This window comes from Ambystoma mexicanum, chromosome 13, assembly GCF_040938575.1.
Source record: "Ambystoma mexicanum isolate Mex_15411 chromosome 13, UKY_AmexF1_1, whole genome shotgun sequence".
NCBI lineage: Eukaryota > Metazoa > Chordata > Amphibia > Caudata > Ambystomatidae > Ambystoma > Ambystoma mexicanum.
The window spans coordinates 800433677-800455153 of NC_090938.1; the positions used below are offsets into that span (position 1 = coordinate 800433677).

A 21477-nucleotide genomic window follows, 5' to 3' on the forward strand; every position below is an offset into this window, starting at 1 on the left:
TCTTCGAGGCCTCTTCCAGTTTTCTCGACGCCTTTGTCGGCGCCTTCGAGGATTTTTACATCGGCATCGACCTTTTCAAGGCCTCTGATGATGGCTCCCTCTGCCTTAGAGATGGGTTTTATACCATTTCACAGACCAGAGCATCCCCCCTTAACTTCAATTTTTGAAGAAAGGGAAGATTCTGATCAAGGCCTTTTGGGCTGCAGAGGACCACATTACCTGAACCAGAGACTTTTGCCTCTGAGGAAAGAAGGTTGAAAGACCTTCAGGATGCATTACAGGAGGCAAGTGGCCTAGACCCTTCCCCAGAAGTGGAATTTGTCAAACCAGACCCAGGGGAACATGCTGATACCCCTTATAGAACCCTAATGTCTAGAATTATGGAGTTTATGGGTTGGTCTGCGCCTTCACCTGTTTTTCAACAGGATGACCTCACAGATATTCTAGATAAAGGTCCACAGGAGGATCCTGTGGTTACCCTCATTCTGCTTTATAAAGAAAGTTTTTAACTAACTGGGAAACTCCTGAAGTTGTCAGCGAAATATAGGGTATCTGCTGCTGACCCTGAATACCTATCTAAGCACCCTACTCCAGAGAGTCTGGTGGTCCAGGCTGCAACTTCATCAGGCAGTACTTCTGCTTACCCCACTGCTCCTTAGGATAGGAATGATAAAAAAAAATGATGCCATGGCTAAGAAAGTCTTCTCAGCCTGTAGCATGGCTTTAAAATCTATTAATGCAACTTGTACGCTCGCTAGGTTCAGCCACACTCTTTGGGAGTGTGCTTCATCGGCGGCTGACTGCATACCGGAAGGGGACGCATTTTTAAATATCAGAGATGGTAAAGATGCAATGTGTCAGTCCCTTCAAACTGGCATTGATTCTGCTGACAGTATCAGCAGAGCCATGGCGGCAAGTACCACAATCCGCAGGCATGCGTGGTTGAGAAAGTCCGGCTTTGCTTCTGACGTACAGGCCAGACTTTTAAATATGCCCTTTGACGGTTCTTCCCTATTTGGTAAAAAGGCGGATGACAGTTTGGAAAAAACTACAAACATCTAAAGCAGCAGCTAAGTCACTAGGAGCTGCAATCCGACAAACTAATTTTTGTCCCTCAGGATCCTCTTGGAGAGGAAGGTCCTTTCGCTATTATTCCTCATATGGAAGAGGCAGAGGACGGCCGACTCAAAGAGGCCAAGGAAAATTTACCCGTGGTGGACGGGGTAAAGGAAAGAAAGCCGCATCAGCAGGAGCCGCTTTACCTTCGGTAACTGCATCAGCCGCTCCCAAACCACTCTGAGGTCTCCCATCACAAGACACCTGTAGGGGGCAGGTTAACTCACCATCTGACGGAATGGCAGGCTATTACGTCAGATGCTTGGGCATTGGAGACAGTTGCCCAAGGTTACTGCCTGCCTTTTCTACGCATCCCTCAGACATCCACCGGGGAACAGCTCTCTGAAAGTGCTGGATCCGCTCCTCTTGCAGGAAGTTCTAGACCTGCTAGAGAAAGGTGCCATAGAACCGGTACCTGTAGCGGACAGGAACAAGGGCTGGTAATATCCCCCCCCCCCCCCCCCCCCTACTTTCTCATACCAAAGAAAGACGGAGGACTGAGACCCATCCTGGACTTACGAGAATTGAACAAGTTCCTCAGGAAGGACAAGTTCAAGATGGTAACTCTCTCAGATCCTTCAGGCCCTCCAGCTTCAGGACTGGTTGGTATCTCTGGACCTTCAGGATGCTTATTTCCATGTGCCAATCCATCCCAAGCACAGGAAGTACCTGAGGTTCGCAATTGGCAACTCTCATTATCAATTTTGAGTTCTGCCATTTGGGTTGACCTCCGCCCCGAGGATCTTCACCAAGCTAATGTTGGTTGTGGCTGCAAGTCTGAGGGAAGGGATTCACGTCTACCCCTACCTGGACGATTGGTTGATCAGAGCAGTTTCTTCGGAACAAGCTCGGATCCAACTAGATTATGTCTGCCTCTCCCTTCACTGGCTGGGCTTCTCCCTCAATTTAAAGAAGTCACAGATGATACCATCACCGAGACTCCAGTTCATTGGAGCAGTCCTGGACATGTCCCTGGGAAAAGCCTTGCCACCAGAGGTGAGGGCTCAAGATATTCTGCAGATGGTCACCAGATTTCAAAATGCCCAACGTCTCCCAGCCTACGACTTTTTGAGGTTGCCAGGCCTCATGGCATCCTGCATATTCCTTGTGCCAGAGGCTCACCTGAGAATGAGATCCCTTCAGTGGGCACTGAGGACTCAGTGGTCACAATTGTCAGGGAGGATGACAGATCTCCTCCGGATTCCGGACAAGGTAGCCCACGACCTTCAATGGTGGGCCTCTCCAGAGAACATCTTGAAAGGAGAACTGTTTTGGCAACCATGGCCGGAGGTAACAGTAGTCACAGACGCCTCACTCACTGGGTGGGGAGCCCATGCCAACGACTTGACCATCAGCAGTCGTTGGTCTCCATCAGAGTCCAGACTACACATCAACCTGTTGGAGCTGAGAGCCATCAGACTGGCACTGAAGGCTTTTCTGCCGTCTGTACGGGGAGAAACGTCCTGATAATGACGGACAATACAGTGGCCATGCACTACCTCAACAAAAGAGGAGGCGTAGGGTCACTGCCACTGTGCAGAGAGGCGATGCAGCTCTGGTTTTGGGCAATTCAGGAAGGAATCTCTTTCGGCAATTCACCTAGCCGGAGAGAAGAACTTGACAGCGGACGCTCTGAGCAGGCAGAACAGTCTCCCACGAATGGGAGATAGCTCAGGAAGTCCTTCAAGAGATCTTCGCCCTTTGGGGAACCCCTCAAGTGGATATGTTCGCCACCAGTATCAACAAGAAGTGCGACAGATTTTGCTCAAGGAATTTCCCCCGAGAGGAGCTCTAGGAGACGCGTTCGTAGTGGACTGGGAGTTCCCACTTCTGTACGCGTTTCCTCCGGTCCCTGTCATTCCTCAAATGATCAGGAGGTTGAGAAGGTTTCGGAAGACCATGATCCTAATTGCCCCGGATTGGGCCAGCAGAACGTGGTACCCGGACCTTCTGGACATGTCCATCTGTCCTCCAATTTGTCTACCATACAGAGAGGATCTTCTCTCGCAGAAGGGAGGTCAGGTTCTCCATCCAGCCATCAAGACCCTCAACCTTCACGCTTGGTATCTGAAAGGTTGAGGTACAAGGATTGGGACCTTCCAGATGACGTCATGGAGGTGTTGCTTTCGGCCAGAAGACCGCCAACTAAGACTCTATACCGCTGCCGTTGGAATAAATTTTGCAGCTGGTGCAGAGAAAAGAATATCGAACCCTTTTCATGTGGTACACCTGCAGTGTTATCCTTCTTACTTTATTTGGCAAATTCGGGCCTTGAAATTGGCACAATTAAGGGCTATCTCGCAGCGCTATCGATCTTTAAGCGCACTGCAGAGGAGCCGTCGTATTTCAAAATTCCATTGGTAATACAATACCTGAAAGGTCTAACTAATGTTTACCCTCCAAGACCATTCCAAGTTCCCTTATGGGACTTAAATCTAGTTTTAAACTTCCTAAAGGGTGCTCCTTTTGAACCACTCCACTCTTGCTCATTGAAGTTTCTCAACCCTCAAAACTGTTTTATTGGTAGCATTAACATCTGCTAGAAGGGTTAGCGAGATACAAGCCCTGTCTTGTAAACCTCCTCATACAACTTTTTCACAAGGACAAAGTAGCCCTACAGGTGAAGCCTAACTTCCTCCCAAAGGTAGTTTCGGAATTTCACATTACTCTGAAGATTACTATTCTATCCTCCTCCCAATCCGGGGAAAGAGGAAGAGACTACACAGGCTGGACCCTAAGCGAACCTTGAGTTTTTATATCAGTAGACTTGCTAAAATTAGACAAGCGGACCAACTCTTTGTAGGTTACGCAGGACATAAGTTAGGATTACCAATAACCAAACAAACCATCTCCAGATGGATTATTTTAGCCATTCTGTAATGCTACAAACTGGCAGGGAAAGAGCCCCCTCAAAATCTAAGGGCTCATTCGACCAGGGGTATCGCATCCTCAGCTCTTCAAAGAGGGGTACCAATTAGAGACATATGTGCGGCTGCCACATGGTCGTCCGCACATACCTTTACCAAATTTTATAGTCTGGATTCCTCCTCTAGTCAACAGACTAGATTTGGCAAAGCTGTATTACACTCTGTTTATTCTTAAAGGGTAATATTTACTCTACAAAACGGAACTGAGCAACGGTCGCTGCGTGTGGCCATTTATAGGAATGATGACGTCGAGTCGATACGGTGGCCGTCGAGGAACACCTACTCGACGGACGTCGGCGCACAGTGCCCTCTACTGGGAAATTTTTTTTCCGAGGCCAGCAAGCTGGAGATACAAATATCATAGATAAGGAATACGTCGGAGGAACAGCCCATCGTAAGAACGTTACAAGGTAAGAAGTAACTTGTTCTTCTTAACGCCTACATGGCCTGAGGTTGCTGCCATCAAACATATTCCAGAAGGTACCAGAGCCCATGTACACACTGACCATAACCAACAGTAGTTTATCCAGAGTAACCCCTTTTTTATGACCAGCTAGTAGACCCCATGACTAAGGGAGCTGTGTTTAATTGTAACTGGGTGCCTACTTGCTAGATTACCAGGTGTGTGCGCGCCAGTTGCCTAAAACTGCAAAAGAGCGTGCTGATGAAAAGAAAAAGGAAAAAAAAACAGACAACTGCAAATCGTTAAGTTCAGGATGTTGCGTGTGGATGTGACGTGGGCTTTGCTGCAGAGTAAAGAAGCCCAATTACACATGCTTGTTGGTTGAAATAAGCTGACATAACATTTGGAGGTCTCTGGTAATAAGTGACTTTGTGAAAAACATAATCCCGGCGTCTTTTAATACTCTTATCTGATATGGCAACAATGGAGGTCAGTGGGTCATGGGTCTGCTTTCATTCCCTTGAGAAGGCAGTACATGAACAAGCGCCAAGTATTTTTCAAAGAATGGGGAGGGGGTCAGCCAATGGCTGATCCGCGGGAGCACACCCTGGAAGTGTGCACATAACATAAAGGAAGTGAATCCACACGATCCCAAACTGGAACCTGCATATTTATTTATTCCTACATTTGGAGGAGTGCACTTAATCCATGGGCGTCTAGGCGCGAGTTACGTGAGGTTAGGCGTTGCAAAAACGGCAGTTAGCAGGCTGTGAGGCTGCTTATGACTGGTGAGTTTCTATTCTTTTCTGGAACAAGGTGTAGGACAGCTTGGATCTCGAGGCAGAGGGGGAGTTTGGGGATCAGGGGGGAGGTCGAGTTACAGAACGTGGCAGTGGAGATGGGGAAGCTGGGGCTGCCTGCTTGCATCTTGGAATGGATAGGCGACTGTCATAGGCAGTGCATGTGGGCCTGGAGGTGTCTGGTTTGGAAAGTCTCTGGGCCAGATAGCCTAGGGCAGTGTTTTCGAGGCACCGGTAGGTGATGGTGAAGATTTTTAACATAATCAGTTCTGACTGGGAGCCAGTGTGTTCTTGCCTTGCTTCAGTGATATGGTCCTTTTAGGCCCAAGTCCGCTTTCAGAGCGTTTCTCTGAATAGTTTGCAACTTGTTAGATTTCGCTCTGAGGTTCCTCCAGGGAGGGCATTGCAGAAATCGTGCTTGGAGCCGATGACCGCCCTGGTGATGTTGAGGCAATTGTTAGTGGATAAAGTGTCTACTCGCATTTGATTAACTTGTTCCCGTATGCAGCAGAAGTGATGGCATTAAACATGCGACCAGGTCAGAGGGGCGTCTAGATGGAATCCGAACGTCTAGACGTCAGAAGTGGTTGCAGGCTCACTGCAACCCCAGTCCTGGGATACAGGCATACTGTGGCCAGACTACTTAATTTGTGCAAACACCTCTAGGTAAAGTTCTTGGAGGACAAATTCTTGCTTTGTAAAGCCAGACTTAGCATTTTACATCCGACGGCAGAAAAGGGAGAACAAAAACGTGATCTGCTTTTACATCTCTCTTCATGCCATAGACCAACTTCGAAGCATGGGACTGGGTTGCGAACCCATGCTGCTCTGTGCTGTCTTGCTTCCAAGACAGATGTGTTGCCGCTGCGCTATCCTCTAAGCTATATGAGGAAGAGTTCCAGAATGATGGGCCGAAAACTGAAAGCGTGACCACCTTTATGGTTATGTTGAAGTGTAGGAACTGCTTCAAGTTGGTGGCGCACAGGCTTGTAGCAGAGAAGACAGCAGTAATGGAGCAACATCAAACCGAGGATGCTTAAGATGCAGATCTGCAGCTAGCTCTGTTGGAGGATCAAGTACTATGAGAAGAGCGGCAAAGACAGTCTGGTGAAATCTCTGGGGGAGATGAGGGTGAGGGAGTTTGAATAGTGAGACGAAATTGTTTAAGTGCAGAAGAGGCAGATGTTCGACAAAAAGAACGAAAACTAATTTAGCAGAGAATCCAAAGGTAATCTCTCAAAGATTGAGGTATGGTCACACTGAGAAGAGAGGAAATCTTCACATCCAATTGGCATAGGGCTGTGAAGAGGACCAAATTGGAGAGCTGCACAAAATGGAGAAGCTGCCCAAAAAAGAGAAACTTTGACCGATCCAGGTGGCAGTAGCTGACTTGCAGGATTGACAATGAAATGTGGTGCTCCGCTCCCCATCCCGAATGACAGTGTCATCTGCAAAGGTGTAAAAAAAAAAATGAAATGACTAAATATGAGAAGCGAGAGGTTGCACCTTAAGATTGAACTGAATAGGTAAGAGAAGGAACCCCTTTAATACCACAGTTTGGACCATGTCAAAGGGAGACCTGACCGTGAAAAGAGCCAGAATAGCAGATCCTGCCCAAGAGGATGCCATGGGCGACCATGTCAAATGGACAGGCAGAGCATCGCAAGACAAATGATTCCCCCCCTGCATCGGTTACCTCAGACTTGGGCCCCATGTCCAGGGAGGAAAGTAGTCTTATAAGATGGAGAAGATGCTGACTCCACAGGCTGGAAGTGGAGCGGTGGCTATATTCCCAAGGGGTTTAACTGGGAAAGGGAGATGAGGGCAGATGGAAACTGGAGCTGGTTTCAGGGTCGAGAAAAGGTTTCAGGTGAAGGGCTGGTCTGGAATGGCACTGGCTGAAAAAGAAGCATGTAACACTGGGAAGAACCTCACTGATGGCATTGGGACGGAATTGAAAAACTTTGAACAGGACAAGAATGACGATTTCTGAGAAAATATCCAAAACGTGTTGCGGTTAATGGAAGACAACTCTGTAAATACTGGGGTAGAAAATGGAACGCCAAGAGCAGAGAGGGGAGGCAGGAAACTAGCGTCTGAGGAGCCAAATTGGGGATAGTGGTCACCCACACATCAGTATTTGGTAGCATAGGAAATAGTGGAAGAGGGCATCAAGATATGACCGCTGTGCTACCTCCCACATAGGACTAGCGGTACAAATTAAAGTATGGTTGCAAGGCTTATGCGGTCAGAAGCATGCCGGTCATGTTTCAGTATTGAAAATCAAATCAAACTGACCGCTTGGAATACGTTGTCGGTTTCAGTAGCCTGTTTCGAGAGTAAATGTTAATCGGTAAGGGCAGCTCAGATATGGGAATTGGTCAAGTAGAGCTATGCCACGAAAGCAAGGTGCCAGTGATATGGAGTTCTCCACAAAGGAGAAGCCAGACTGAACAGCAGACGTGGCAAAGCTCCAAATAAGCGCTGCTAAAATAAATTAAAGGGGGGGAGGTCATTGCTTTATTTTGAGGGGCTGCAGTTCCAGGGGAGCAGATTGCAGGTCACCTTGGGCACAGCCACACTTGCTTTTCATGCATTGGCTGTGTGCACAAGGCCTGTGTAGATGCATACTGGGCAGCTCTTCAAAACCTGGTGCCCTTCTGAAGATGAGCCAACCAGGCAAACGAGTAACAGTAGGTGCACAAACACCCAGAACCGTTTGAATGCACAAAAGGTTGTATACAATAAATGAATGGCGATTGAGTGCAATGAATGTTTAAAGCTGTGTAATGATCAAATCTATTCCGTAAAAGGGTAACCCTATTGAAAGAAAGTATCAAGTTGCAAAGCAGCACACAGGTAACATGCACTCTCTAGGCCTACTTGGTGCACACCTTCAACAAATATACAGCCAACTGGCTGCTCAGTATAGTGCTTTTCATGAATCTACCTTCTAGTCCTTTTTAGTGTTGTCCCTTGTCACACTGGTTTGGTTTGTTAAAATCCGAATCCTGCATGTGGAAGTGATTGAATATCTGAAGAGCGCTGCAGCCTGTTTGCTCTCCAAGAACCTGTGCTTTCTTTCATGTCCCACAACTGGAAAACACACACAATGTGCGGTAAAAAGGGCATCTCTCTCATGCTGCTGTGGTCAGATGTATACTCTTGTGGCCTCCAGGTTGCTGATGGGACCGTTTTCTTTCCTTAGATGAACCCCGGTGAGAACAAGCCACCTACAGCCATGAAGAGTGTCTCTCGCCTGCCTGTGCCCAGCACAATCCGGAACAAGCGCATGCACAGCAACGAGAACATGCCGATGATGGAAAAGGTGAGATGGCGCAATGAGAAGGGCAAACGGAGCTGATCCTTCCAAGAGGGTGGGTAGCTCTTGATGAAGTGAGGGCCCCATGTGCACATTGGAGATATAGGGCCGCGTGCTGAGGATCCAGTGGGGATTCACAGATGCTGGGTCAGATCGAGTTGGTGCAAGCTGGAATGGGAGGTCAGGTGTCCAGCAATCTTCCATATAATCCAAGCAATGGTAGTCTTGCAAGCACTGGCAGATGATAATTGGAGGGACAAATACTAAAGTTTCTTTTTCAGAAGCGGTTACGCATTTCATCACCGGAACCGCAGCAGTACAGGGTCCCAGCCAGCATTGCCTGCACCCGGCCCAAACCTCCAGCAGTGTCGGCTGTTCCAAAATCCTATTTGACTGGTGAGTACCATCACACGCGCAGCATTCTCGATTGAGACCTGGATGCTTGGAATGCACTTCTAGATTACTGGTATTTGAGACATCTAGATACAGCGAGTTCAGCTATGCGCAAGCCATGCATCCCCCAAACTGGTGGCTCGTATCGCACATCAGAAGTTGCTCTGCTCATTGCCCCCTTTCTCTCCCACAGGAAGACGATCTCTAGCTCCAGTCAGAACCAACTCCAAGGCTCCTGCAATGGTTTCTTCAGGTACTGCACCTTACAGGTCTGTCAGGATGGGTGGTAGATGACTGGGCTCAGGCAGAGGAGCGTTACGCCTTGTTGTCCTTTAAAGGCCATGTCCTGGTTTATGATGTCCTCAATGTGACCATGAGTTGTAGGTCCTGGCCGGAATGTGCTGCTGCTTCTGGTCGAGCATTTACCCCTCTTCCTTGCTCCATTACAGCTCGTCAGAAGCCTACACAGACCACATCGGCTGCTGCAAAGACAGGTGAGTTTGCTCTGCTTTTGTGATGTACTTTTGGGGGTTCTCTGTATTCCTCCTCCACCCCCGGCACTGGATAACTTGTCGTCATTGCTGCCCGATTCGCTCATTCATCCAGTGTGTTGTCTGATGGATTATGTGTCAGTGCAGTGCAGCAATATGCAGCCTCTGATTCCACCCCATGCTTTGTGTACCCTGCTGCACCTCCCGAGTTTTGCAGTCTCTGCAATTATTTGTTATACAGGCTTTATCTGCCCCTCCTCCCACTTTTAATCTGTAGGCCGCTGAGTGGCCCTTGATCATCGCCCTCCACATTGCTTTTTATTCATGCAAATTGGTTCATTTTGTTAATCCGCTTGCCAGTGATTCTCTCGCTGTCTGCTGCCTCTGAACAGGCCTCCAACCTTAAGTTTGTTCCTCCCTCCCTCCCTCCCTCCCTTCACCTTAGAAGCCTCTTCTACTACAAGTGGAACAAAGAAGGCGCGTGCTGCCTGGGACCTGAAGGGCAAAGTAGACGACATGCGGGACCAGGTGTCTACCTATAAGAGCAAGCTGCACTCCCTGGCTGGTGAGAACCTGCACCTGCGCCAGACTCTTGAGGAGATTCAGGGTCAGCTGGATGTCTTGAAGGTGGAGAACAGGGAGCTGACCACTAAGTGCAGGTATGAATTCAACAGGGATGTTTTGGTACAGTTGGCTACTGGGGACAAACTCGGCACGGGTGCATTTGAGGGGGTGGGGGGTTGGTTGTGGTGTGATCTGCAGCGTTTGGTGCAAGCACAGCAAGGGGGCACTGTGGAACACGGTGCCTGTATCTTTGGGAGGCTGGGGGATTCTGGGGCATGACCCTCCATGAGGCAACTGCAACCTTTAGAGGACAGGCGCATGAAAGAAAGATGGGGTGCATAGGCCAGGTAGGGCTATCTCCTTGTATACTAGGGCTACTTGCTAACATCTTCTAGGGGGCCAGGAGACTTTGTCCACAGGCCTGCTTGATCATTGGCCACTGCCACAGTTTATTGAAATTACAGTAAGGAGGTCGGGGTTCCAAGTCCTGAAAATGAATTTGCCAGTCTTAAAAGCGCATTGAACAAGTAATATTGATAAAACATTAAATGATTTAAATAGCACAACGTGAGGGGCTTTTGGTGGTTCCAAGCAAGGAAATTTGGTTGCTGCTTGTACCAAATGATTCATTTTAAATCTCTGCGTGAAAGGATGCACATGTCACTTTGTAGTGAGATTGGGAAGTTCCCCCACAAGGAATAGATATGAAAAAACTACTAAAGGAATAAGCATTTAAGCTAGTAACAATGACCAGACGTGATGAGATTTTTAAAGACAATTTTTGCAGAGTTTGTATAACTTCACAAAGCACTTTTAAGAAAAAAAATAAAATGTATTTCAATGGATTACATTTCTCCTGCAGATTCCTCATCGGATGGATATCTATTCCAGCGTCAGCTGCTTGGAAAACCTTCGACAGCGGGCGTAGTGCACCTAGACTTCGTCTTGTCTAGATGTGGCGGTCATAACATGAAATCGCTCGTCGTACATATACTGCGTAACTATGCCCCTGTACCTCTGTTCCTTTTTTCTGCACGCTCAGCCCACTGCTCACGGATCAAATCTCTCATGAGAATTTTTTAACGGACCAATTTGTTGAACGCGATTTTGAGATTGTGTCCACTCCCAAGGTGTCGGTCGTAAGCGCTGCAAGGAGTGCTATTTCAAAATATCCATCAAAGGACAAGATCACCCCCATCAAGAGGGCCACAGCGCACTTCCTCAGAGAAGTGACGTTGGCCTGGTGGTGCCAACACCTACTGGGTCTCATGGCAGTGGTCCTACTGGCAGTCCCCCGCACGAGACTCTGGATGAGGAGAATATAGCTGCACTTTCGCCGCATCATGGAACCAGGAGCGGGGCTCTCAGGCGGAGATGATCAATGGTCCTCCTTCTCTTCACCCGGACCTCACATGGTGGTCCGGGGACTGCAACCTGCAGACAGGCAAACCTTTCTGGCAGCCTACCCCACAGGTCACCATCACTACAGAATCCCCTCGCGAGGTATGGGGAGCCATCCTGGACAACCACTGCGTCCATGGCACCTGGACCAGGCAGGAGCAGGAGTACCATATCAATTGGCTGGAACTGAAGGCCATCTGGCTAGCTCTCAGAGCCTTCCGGTTATCAAGGGCAAGGTCGTCCTCATTCAGACAACTCAATGTTCTAGGTCAACAAGCAGGGAGGTAACAGGTCCCCTCTGCTGTGCAGGCTGGTGGTCAGCATGTGGGAATGGGCCCTAGAGAACATCTACCTCACGGCCATCCACCTTCCGGGGGAATCCAACCTGGAGGTGGACAGGCTCAGCAAACTGGGAGCAGACAATTACGAGTGGCAATTGAACGACCTTGTCAGCACATGAGGTCACCCCCAAGTTGACCCGTTTGCCACCTGGGACAACAGGAAGTGCCAACATTTCGCCTCCTGGCAGGGACAGGCTCCCAGCTCCCTGGCCGACGCATTTCAGATTCAGTGGCGTGGCATGAAGGCATACGCCTTCCCGCCCACACCGCTGATGCACAGCGTGATATGCAAGATCAAGGAGTCTTGCCATCGCAACGTCATCCTAATAGCTCCATGGTGGCCAGCCAGGCCATGGTTCTCGAAGCTGCTCAGCCTCTCGGAGATCACCCAATCGCCTTCCGATGGGGTCAGCGCATCTTCTGGCGCAACAGGGGGGCAGGGTCATCCAGCCCGCGCCACAGAAACTGGCCCTCCCAGTGTTGTTCCTGTGCACATCACGCTAGGGCACCTCAGCCTTTACCTGGCTAATCTACCAATAATACAGGGGGCTAGGAGCAAAGCTACCAGGACCCAGTATAAGGGCAAGTGGAGCAGGTTCTGCCACTGGGCAGCCTCCAAGGATATTACCCCCCCCCCCCCATGTACATTGGACGACATGCTGTTCTCGGTGCACCTCGCCCACTCGAGCGTGCAGGTAGACACTTGGCAGCCCTTGCGGCCTACAGAAACTCTCTTCCAACCTGCTTGTCAAGAAGCATTTGACGGGTCTCTAACCGCCCATCAAGAGGCCACATCCTGTGGGGGGACCTTAACATAGTGTTGGGGGGGGGGGGGGCCTGGCCCACAAACCATTTGAGCCAATGGCGTCTGTGGACATCGGGCTGATCACCATTAAGAGGGCCTTGCTGTCAGCCTCACCTCAGCTCGCAGAATCGGTGAAATCCAGGCGCTGGTCATCTCAGAGCCCTATACTATGTTTCACAAGGATGAAGTAGTCCCGCGGACACACCCGGCATTCCTACCCAAGGTGCCTTCCGCATTCCATCTGAATGAGGAAATAGTGCTGCCTGTGTTTTTTTTGCCGAGCCTAAAGAGTTCTGCACTGCCTCTGTCAGGCATGCCCTGAAATTCTACTTGGATAGGACCAAGGGCTTCCGCAAGTCAGATGCAATTTTTGTCACCTTCAGCGGATCAAGACTGGGGTATCGGGCCTCTAAGGCCTCCATAGCCCGTTGGATGGTCTCGGCCATCAAAGAAGCTTACGAGGACCGCATAAGCCACTGCTGGCCAACATGCACGCCCATGCGGTCAGAGCCAAGGCAACAGCCATTGCGTTCCAGCGGCGTGTCCCCTGGCAAGTCACAAGCAGGGCGCCCACGTGGGCCACCCCTTTGGTTTCTGCAGGCACCACTGTTTGGATGCCAGCTCTAGATCAGACACGACATTCGGACAGGCGGTGCTTAGAAACTTATTTGCTTAAGGAGGGTCTCCTCTTCCCCCCCTGGGGCTACACTCAGTTGTAATCGCCCATGCAGTATGGAGAAAACGGGACAAGAGTAATTACAAGTTACTCACTGTAGTGACTAAACCCTTTCCTCCATACGTCCCACCATCCTCCCCTCTAATAAAACTGGTCATTGCGCAATGTTAATCTATTGTCGACACGTATATGGGGACTGAGGTGTGGGCTCGGAGGGTGCAGTCAGGGCAGCGCATGCTCGCAGGGCCGCACGCCTCTAAATTTAAAGGGGACGTTTTTTTCTGGTGAAAAAGGTTCCGCCTCCTGTCACATGCAGTATGGAGGAAAGGGACGTTAGTTACTACGGTGATTAACTTACAATGTCTACAGCATGGGTCTGGCATTGATTCAAATGCAAACCCTCCCTCCTGCCCCTCTGCCGCTTTTTGGTCATACTGCCACTTTATGTGCTTACCAAATCTAAATATGGCCGCCAGAGGAGGGGCCTAGGGAGAGGGCAGTCATTGGCTCGGGACAGTATGACCCAGAGCTCAGTGATTGGTTTAGAGGAGAAATAGTTTGAAAGTGAACTTTTTTTTTATTTTTCATTTATTTTTTTCGTACTGAGGATTCCAGGTCTGATGACTGGGGTTCATGGGCATGTGAATCCATGCCAGACCCCATGCTGGATAAAGTATCTTGTTCCTTCTCCTCCGCCCCACTTCAAGGACTTTGTCGCCAGGACATCTTGTCTAGACAACGTAGGCCCTCTGTTCAGCACGGCTCCACAGCGTAGCATCTCCTTACCCGGGGTTCCTCGGATTGAGTGTCTGGCAGGCCCTAGGCCTCCAAGGCTACTGGCTACCTTGGTGAGGGCCCGGGGGCTCTTTGGGCGATCTAGGGACAGGCCTGAGGCCTCCCAGGGTACTGACTCCCAAGCTGAGGGTCTCAGGGGCCCTACCAGGCTGTAGTCTGCGGGACTATCATGCTCATCCTCTTCTACCCCAGGGAGGGGGTAAACGGATAGTCTAGTGCCATCTCCAAGAGTATTTCCTTGGCTAGAGCCAGCACGGTTACCGGCACAGAGGGCTCCCAGCCTAACGGAGCGAGCTCCGAGGCTGTGAATCAGGGCGTTAAGACTACTGGCCGGTTGAGGGTTCAGCGCCTATTAGAGGGATTTCGGAGGTCAAAGCTTTTGCTTCGGGTGCAAGACCTGAGCTGTATCCTCTTGTGTCCAAGACCTCTTGGCTCAGGGCCTTTGTGCCCCCCAAACCAGGGTGTTGCACAAGGCTTCAAAATGGCAGAGTGGCGCGCTTTCGCCGGCTTAAAGGGTTTGCCCAGCAATAACTGAAGGAAGCAGCAGAGGATGTCGTGTAGGTTTTTCCGCGCCCCATTGAAGCAGTGACACTAGGAACAAAGCCTGCCGGTGGGGGACCGTTTTTGTCCATGATCCAGAACACCTGGAAGCGGCGACAACTCGTGGATGCTAGCTGTAGTCTTCCTCTTCCTTTGCCTTTACAATACTCTGTTCTTCCGATCAGGTCCCCAACTCTTATGGGAGTTCTTTTCGTTCTTGGAGATGCAGGCCATGGAACCGGTTGCTCTGGTCGACGGGAGCTTTGGTTCCTTATCAAGGATTTTTACAGTACCCACGAAGAACCAGGCTGGCCTGAGGGGTAGTCCTGGACCTGTCATTTCTAAGTCTGTCTTTACCGCTGGAACGCTTCAAGCTGATTACTCCTGAGCACATGGCCAGTGTGCGTAGGGTGACTGGATGTGTTCCTTTGAACTCAAGGATGCTTACCTGCATGTACCCATATATCCACCGCATTTGAAGTTTCTACGGTTCACGATTGTCGTACCACTTACAGTACAAGGCGCTACCCTTTGGCCTGAACTCTGCTTCTCGTGTCTTCGTGAAGTTAATGAACGCAGTGGCGGGCAGTCTCTGATTGGAGGGCCCCATCTACACATTTATCTGGACAACTGGTTGGTGAGGGCGGGGTCTCCCAAAGGGGTGGTGTACTCCTGACAGATTGGCGGTTACCCTTCATCAGCTGGGGTTTTCCCCTCATGCAGAGGAAATTTCAGTTATGTCTCTCAGGAGCTGGTTGTCTTTGGGGTGTGTTGGAACACTACCGTTCAGCGGGTGTTGCCTAAGCCCGAGAGGATTGTCCCTCCTCAAGGCGGTAGGCAGTGGGGCACTTTCTGGCCAACTTGACCACCTCAGCATTGTGGTTGCAGCACTTTCTGAGCATGATGGTCTCCTTCATGCTCACTGTACACGCGCCTCCAGCTCCACCTGGCAGCCAGTTGGGATCAGGAGACTGGTCTCAGTCGGACAGGATCCCAATACCACTGCTCCTGCTGCCTGATCTTCACTGGTGGCCCTAAAACCGACAGGAACCTATTCTGGTGGTGACAACAGCCTCCTCTTTCGGGCTGGGGGGACTACTCTGGAGGGCTATGCGATTCATGGAGTGTGGTCCAGGACGGAAGCCCTCCTGCATATCCATCCGCTCGAGCTCAGGGTACTGGGCCTCACCTGCATGCCATTTTTACCCCCCCCCCCCTCTCATCAGGGACAAGTCGGTCCTGGACAGGATAATATTTTACTAGGTTTTACCTGAACAAGCAGTGTGGCACCTGTTGTTCCACAGATTGCCCCCCCTCCTCCTCTGCATGGAGGCAGTTTCTATCTGGGAATGGGCACTGACAGAGTTGCGCTTCCCAGGTCCTGTACATCTTTCAATTCCCCAGCAGGGGTTTCCTGATGCATGTGTTGGACAGTGGTACAGCCAGATGCGGCCAAACGGGCCCTGGTGGCCTGGTTACTGATCAACTGAGGCTTCAGCACGCTCCATTTTCAGTTAACTGGGACATCATTCAGGTGGCCCTCGACTGTCCCAGTATAAGAGCAAATGGACTGGGTTCTGCAATTGGGCTCGCGACAAGGGGCTGGACCCGTGACCTGTCCTCTGAATGATGTACTGGCCTTTTTGGCACACCTGGCTCGTCCTGCGGTCAAGGTGGATATTCGCTGCATGTATGTCGTGGCCATCAGGGCTTGCAAGAATTCCCCTGAGCATGTGTTTCTCGGCAGCCAACCCAGTGGTTTAAGCCCACCTTGGGTGTTGGCTAGACTTTTTCCTCCGGTGCATAGAGTATGGGACCTCAATGTGGTTCTTGCGGCTTTGCAATGCAAGCCTTTCGAGCCAATGGCATTTGTGGCCATCTGCTTGGTGATGCTAAAGACGGTTTTATTGGTGGCTCTCATCTGTGCGCGCAGGGTTAGTGTGTTGCAGGCGTGGTCTTTGTGTGAGCCATTCGCCATGTTTCACAAAGAAAAGGACATCTTGCACACTCGCCCAAATTTCTTGCCCAAGGTGGTCTCCACATTTCATCTGTATCAGGAGCTCTGCCTGCCGGTGCTATATCCAAATGTGCAGTCGGAGGCAGAGAGGGCCCTGCATTCCTTCAGGAAGTCAAGGGGAATTGTTTGACTTTTGGGGGCTCCTCGCCCGGCTCTTGCGCTTCTAAGGCTTCCATTGCCCGTTGGTTAGTGCAGGACATTTCAGAGGCATATGGCCATGGACAAACTTGTTCCTGAGGGGGATTCATGCTCATGCGGTCAACCGTGGCCGTCACGTTTCAGAGACACGCTTCTTTGGATGTTATCACCTGTCTCCCACTACTACAGCTGCATGCACACGTTGAGTGCAGTTGGCATTACTCACAGGTGCCGTCTTTGCACTGCTCCTCATATCTCCTGGGTTCGGGTATCCCCAATCGGCCCATCTGCTGCTGGTCCACACTGGGCCCATGTTGCCACTGATGGTGCACCCCCTGCAGGAACGGGGCATGCAACACTGATCACATGCCGGGGCACACGCCCGGCATTAATCCGGTGTCTTGTCCCGTTCCGCGGGCCGCACAGCCTCGAGCCTCATGTTCTCTGCACTGTTGGAGGGGGGGGCCCCCGGCCCTCTCATGAAGCGCCCCTTTGGCAAATGGGTGGTGCCTGAAGCCAGACACTCGCCAGGGTACTGCACTCACTGATGAAATCACCACAGTGCCGCACTGCTCGGGCCTCAATCCTCATGTGAACTCCACCGCGGGGTGGGGGACCCTCTGAACTCGAGCCTCCTGTCTTCCCGAAGGCACAAATCTCAACAAGAAAGAGGGAAAGGAAGACCAAGCGTACTCTAACTAAAGGAGGATCAACCCTTTAAACTTCAAACACAAAGCTTATGGTTTTATCACTGTGTTCCCTACTCAGGGAGATACTTCACCACCTTTAGTCCATTCCATTGGACATGGGGTGGGTGGGGTAGGGGGGGGGGGGAGTTTCTTACTCTTGGGTTTATAGAAAAAAATTTGCATATTTTAATATTCAAGCTGCACAATATTTTAAATTACAATACATAATGCAACATGTCCTGCCCTGGGTAAATCATATGTGGCTGGAACATCATAACCGCCAATATAATAACACAAACCTTTCTACATACACATCAATCTAATTCATTGTTTCCATAAAGTGACTTGTGCTGTGCAAATTGTAGACAATAGACATACCTCGTTACACACACCACTCATTCTCTCGTACCACTCATCCAGTTTCTATTGTGTCAAATACACCTTCAACATAAAAATCTACAAAGTGCCCAACATGTTTCTTTCCAATTAGTGTTCTAGCTACTTGGAAATTCTTCAGGGGTCACGTCTGTCAATATTGATTACATAGACAAAAAAAGGCGGTGCGGTTTACACGTTGTTTTTCTTGGTCCTACGAGTCCTTGTTCAGTAGGCTCAAATTGACCTGCATTAAATGCAGTAGAAGGGGTGTCTCCCTAGAAGAGGACAGTAAACAATAAGATTTAGTATCTTATTTCAGTGTTTCTAAATTCAAAACATCTTAGGCCTCTATTTCTAAGTAACAGAGGTCTAGAAACTTGGTTAATAACCATCTCGGCACAGATCATCCTACATCTCGGTTCACTTCGGCTATTACCTTGGTGGTTTCTATTATATTGGTCATGAGTACCACACCTGCTCTGGGCTTTCTAAAATCTTGTGTTACCAACCAGCTATAGCGGTGGATTAGATCTGTATGTGGTACCCTATACCAATCCTATAGCCAGTAAGCTTCCACACTATCTGGGAAGAATCCATTCTCTAAAACAATTAAGAATTCTTTTCAGGAATTGTGATCCTGCCATACAGTTGTAACAGGATTGGCTCTGTTTCACAAAGAAATGTGTCGCTGTGGGGGGAAAAAAGTGGAACATCGGCATTAGCTTGAGAGATTCAAGCTAATTGCCCATGACTTGGACTGCGCACTCTGTTTCTCTTACCCACAGGGGTTAATAGCTCTAGGGCTCTTGTTTTGGTGGACTGTGGTGGCAGGAGTCCTGCTTTAAGTTATCCTCCTGGAGTAGCAAAGTCGTCTTTACTGTTATTTCCCTAAACAGGTCTTCAGTTCCTTAGTATGTTCCTATTTCAACATAAAAGGCGAGTTTACACATGAGCTAAAATGTGCTTTGGGTTCTTTTATATCCATTGTTTTCAAGTCTCCAGGCTGCCTGTGGTGTGTACAATGGCAGCAGTGCTGCAAAGGTTAAACCCCCTTGTGTAGAGTGCAGATGGTGTCAAATACCGCTTCCCGTTTATCTGGGTTGCGAGTGTTGCAGTGACTAATTCTGGCTTCTCGTGCACTAGCACTGGAAGTTGACTCTAAGAGGTGAAGGTACACACTTTTGCCACAGTCGGACCACTGGTGCACTCCTCTCACCCCTTCAATCTTGCTGGGGGTGTCTGAATGACCCCTCCGGGGACGATCTAGCAACATACCACCAAGGGGAAAGGGGGAGTACATAGAGCTTCACTAGCAGGCAGCCATCTTGCCTGCACCCCTGCTGACCTCTGAATTCCTGTTGATATAGAATGAGATGGCAATTGCAATGATCGGGTTTTGTCACAACATCATTAATGGGCAGAAAGATGGTGCTTTGTATTTAAGGCTGCTTTGTCAGGGTGAAGAGGGTTCAGGCAGAGGATATCAGCTTCCACAGATGGGAGTGTAGCTGTATAATGACTGCGTGATGCTGCAAGTGAATGAACCTCCCAGAAATGCAATCGCATGGGGCCCGCCTCTGGGTTGGCATGTCGGAACCTTTACTGCTGGTATCGCAGACCTGTGAAATGATGTATGGACTCGTAGATGGTGCGAAAGACTTTCTGCTGGCCTAGTTAGACTGTGTCCTGGATCGGTTGGTGATTGCTGACCCCCTCAAGATGTTCTGTACCTCTTTGAGCCTTCTAGATCATGGCCTTCTCCTTGACTGTTTTGCAGCTCCTTTAACTCTGAGCTCCAGGTAACTCAGCAGAAGCTGACACAGATGTCTGAAGAAGCAGCAGCGCTGAGGATGGTGGTTAGCAGCCAGGAGGGTCAGCTCTCTTCAAACCTCTCCACGATCGCAGAGTTACATGACGCCAAGAGCCATCTTGTGGAGCTTGCGGACTCCAGGGAGGTATGTGTGCAGTCCGTTAATACAGAGCTTGTGTACTCCAGTGTATATGTGCAGTCTACTGTTGTGTAGCTTTGCACACTCCAGGGATGTATGTCTGTTTTTGTGGAACTTGGCTACTCCAGGGAGATATTTGTACAGCCTACTGTCCTGACTCTGTGCTATTATGCTCTCCCATTTGCTCTTGTCTTCCACAAGGTGCAACTAAAACTAGCCCACAATGAACTGATTGTCAAGCGGGAGTTGGTACAATCTCTGCAGGCAAACGTTGCCTTGCTGCAGGATGTGGGAGCAAGTAAAGATGAGCGATTGCATTGTTTGGAGATGGAGCGCAGGCGGCTTCATAACATCATCCAAGAACTAAAGGTCAGAGGGCAAAGGTTGGAGAATATGGGGAGGAGTGTTAAAAATATTATGCAGGTACATATGCATAACCAACAGAGCTGGAGGGGTGGGAGCGGGAAGGGCTAAATGCGTGGCGCTTGATCATTTTGCAGTGCAATGTGACACTTTTGGTGGAGTGGGTGGGGATGTATTCATTTTTTTGCGAAGGCTCGCATGTAGTTCAGGCAAATCTTGTTTGCCACATGGGTGACTACACCAGTCTAGGAATACCTGCTAGAGTAACAATGGCAGGGATTGGAAATACAGGGGAGCTGGAAGCTATTCTTCTCCTGGTTAGTCTTTATGTCTCTGGGTTACTTGACAACCAAAACCCGGAACTTGTGTGGACTTCCCAGGTCATCTGGTATATATTGTGTGTGTGTGTGGTACTAATGTGAAGTATTTATTCAGATCCCTGCACTAGTGACTGGCCTACTTTCTCTCTGAGCTTTGACTCAAACAAAAGTTGTCCATCTTCAAGAGTTTAAGCTTTGACCGTCAAGACTGCACCAATGGTACAGCTGTACAGTTTGATTTGACTTTTTTTCTTTTTTTTTACTGGAAAGCCTGCTTTTCAAACTCTACCCTTGCCCATATTTTCATGACACCTCTTCTGTGTATTGGTAGTGAAGTTCAGCTCCCCTTGGAGAGGTTGCAGAAGGGGATATCATGGGTGTTGAGCTGGAGCTGATAATCGCGAAATGGAAACCTATTTTTGAGCACTGATGGTTTCACATCTGCTGAAGCCTATTGCTTTGTTTCACAGGGCAACATCCGAGTATTCTGCAGAGTTCGCCCCCTACTGAAGGCTGAGATCAATTGCAACATGGACCACATACAGTTTCCCCCTCAAGATGACCGGAGTGTGATCCTGAGCAAATCTGAAGAGGTGTGGTTGGAGGTGGAGGGGCATGTGGAGTTAACTGGGAGTGATCTGAAGAAATGTTGGTGCAATGGTTGGGGGTGCCAAGGGTCCCTGCAACCTCGCTGATTTTGTTTGACCTTTTACTCAGTCACACACAGGTCGAGAGAAAAAAGAAGCCCACAAGTACGACTTTACCTTCGATCGCGTCTTCTCACCCAGTTCCTGCCAAGGTGAAGTCTTCCATGAAATCTCGCTGTTGGTCCAGGTACTGCTGAGCAACCCTTGCCATTTTTTTCCAATGACCCTGTGTATTGGGGGCATGCTTTTGGGCATTCAGTGGCAACCTTAATAAAGTTGATTTGCTGATTTACTTATTGAATTTCCATACCTATGATAAATATGCTGCTGTCGGCTCCCGCTTTGTGAGAGAACATGGAAAGTGTGTACGTTTATGTAAAGAAATGTAGTTTTTAATCCCTC

General features: G+C 49.4%; 1 protein-coding gene across 3 annotated transcripts in view; it reads left to right on the top strand.

The window, feature by feature from the left end:
- The window catches only part of KIFC1 (kinesin family member C1), a 103395-nt gene that overhangs the window by 33993 nt on the left and 47925 nt on the right, over positions 1-21477 (top strand). For 2 of the 3 annotated variants that reach the window (XM_069635212.1, XM_069635214.1), the window contains exons 2-10: positions 8455-8574; positions 8850-8964; positions 9155-9214; positions 9411-9455; positions 9898-10111; positions 19574-19751; positions 19947-20114; positions 20899-21021; positions 21146-21262. In XM_069635212.1, coding sequence (XP_069491313.1) covers positions 8455-8574; positions 8850-8964; positions 9155-9214; positions 9411-9455; positions 9898-10111; positions 19574-19751; positions 19947-20114; positions 20899-21021; positions 21146-21262 — 1140 coding nt within the window. The remainder of the gene's footprint in view (positions 1-8454; positions 8575-8849; positions 8965-9154; positions 9215-9410; positions 9456-9897; positions 10112-19573; positions 19752-19946; positions 20115-20898; positions 21022-21145; positions 21263-21477) is intronic. The other variant, XM_069635213.1, reaches the window with a different exon arrangement.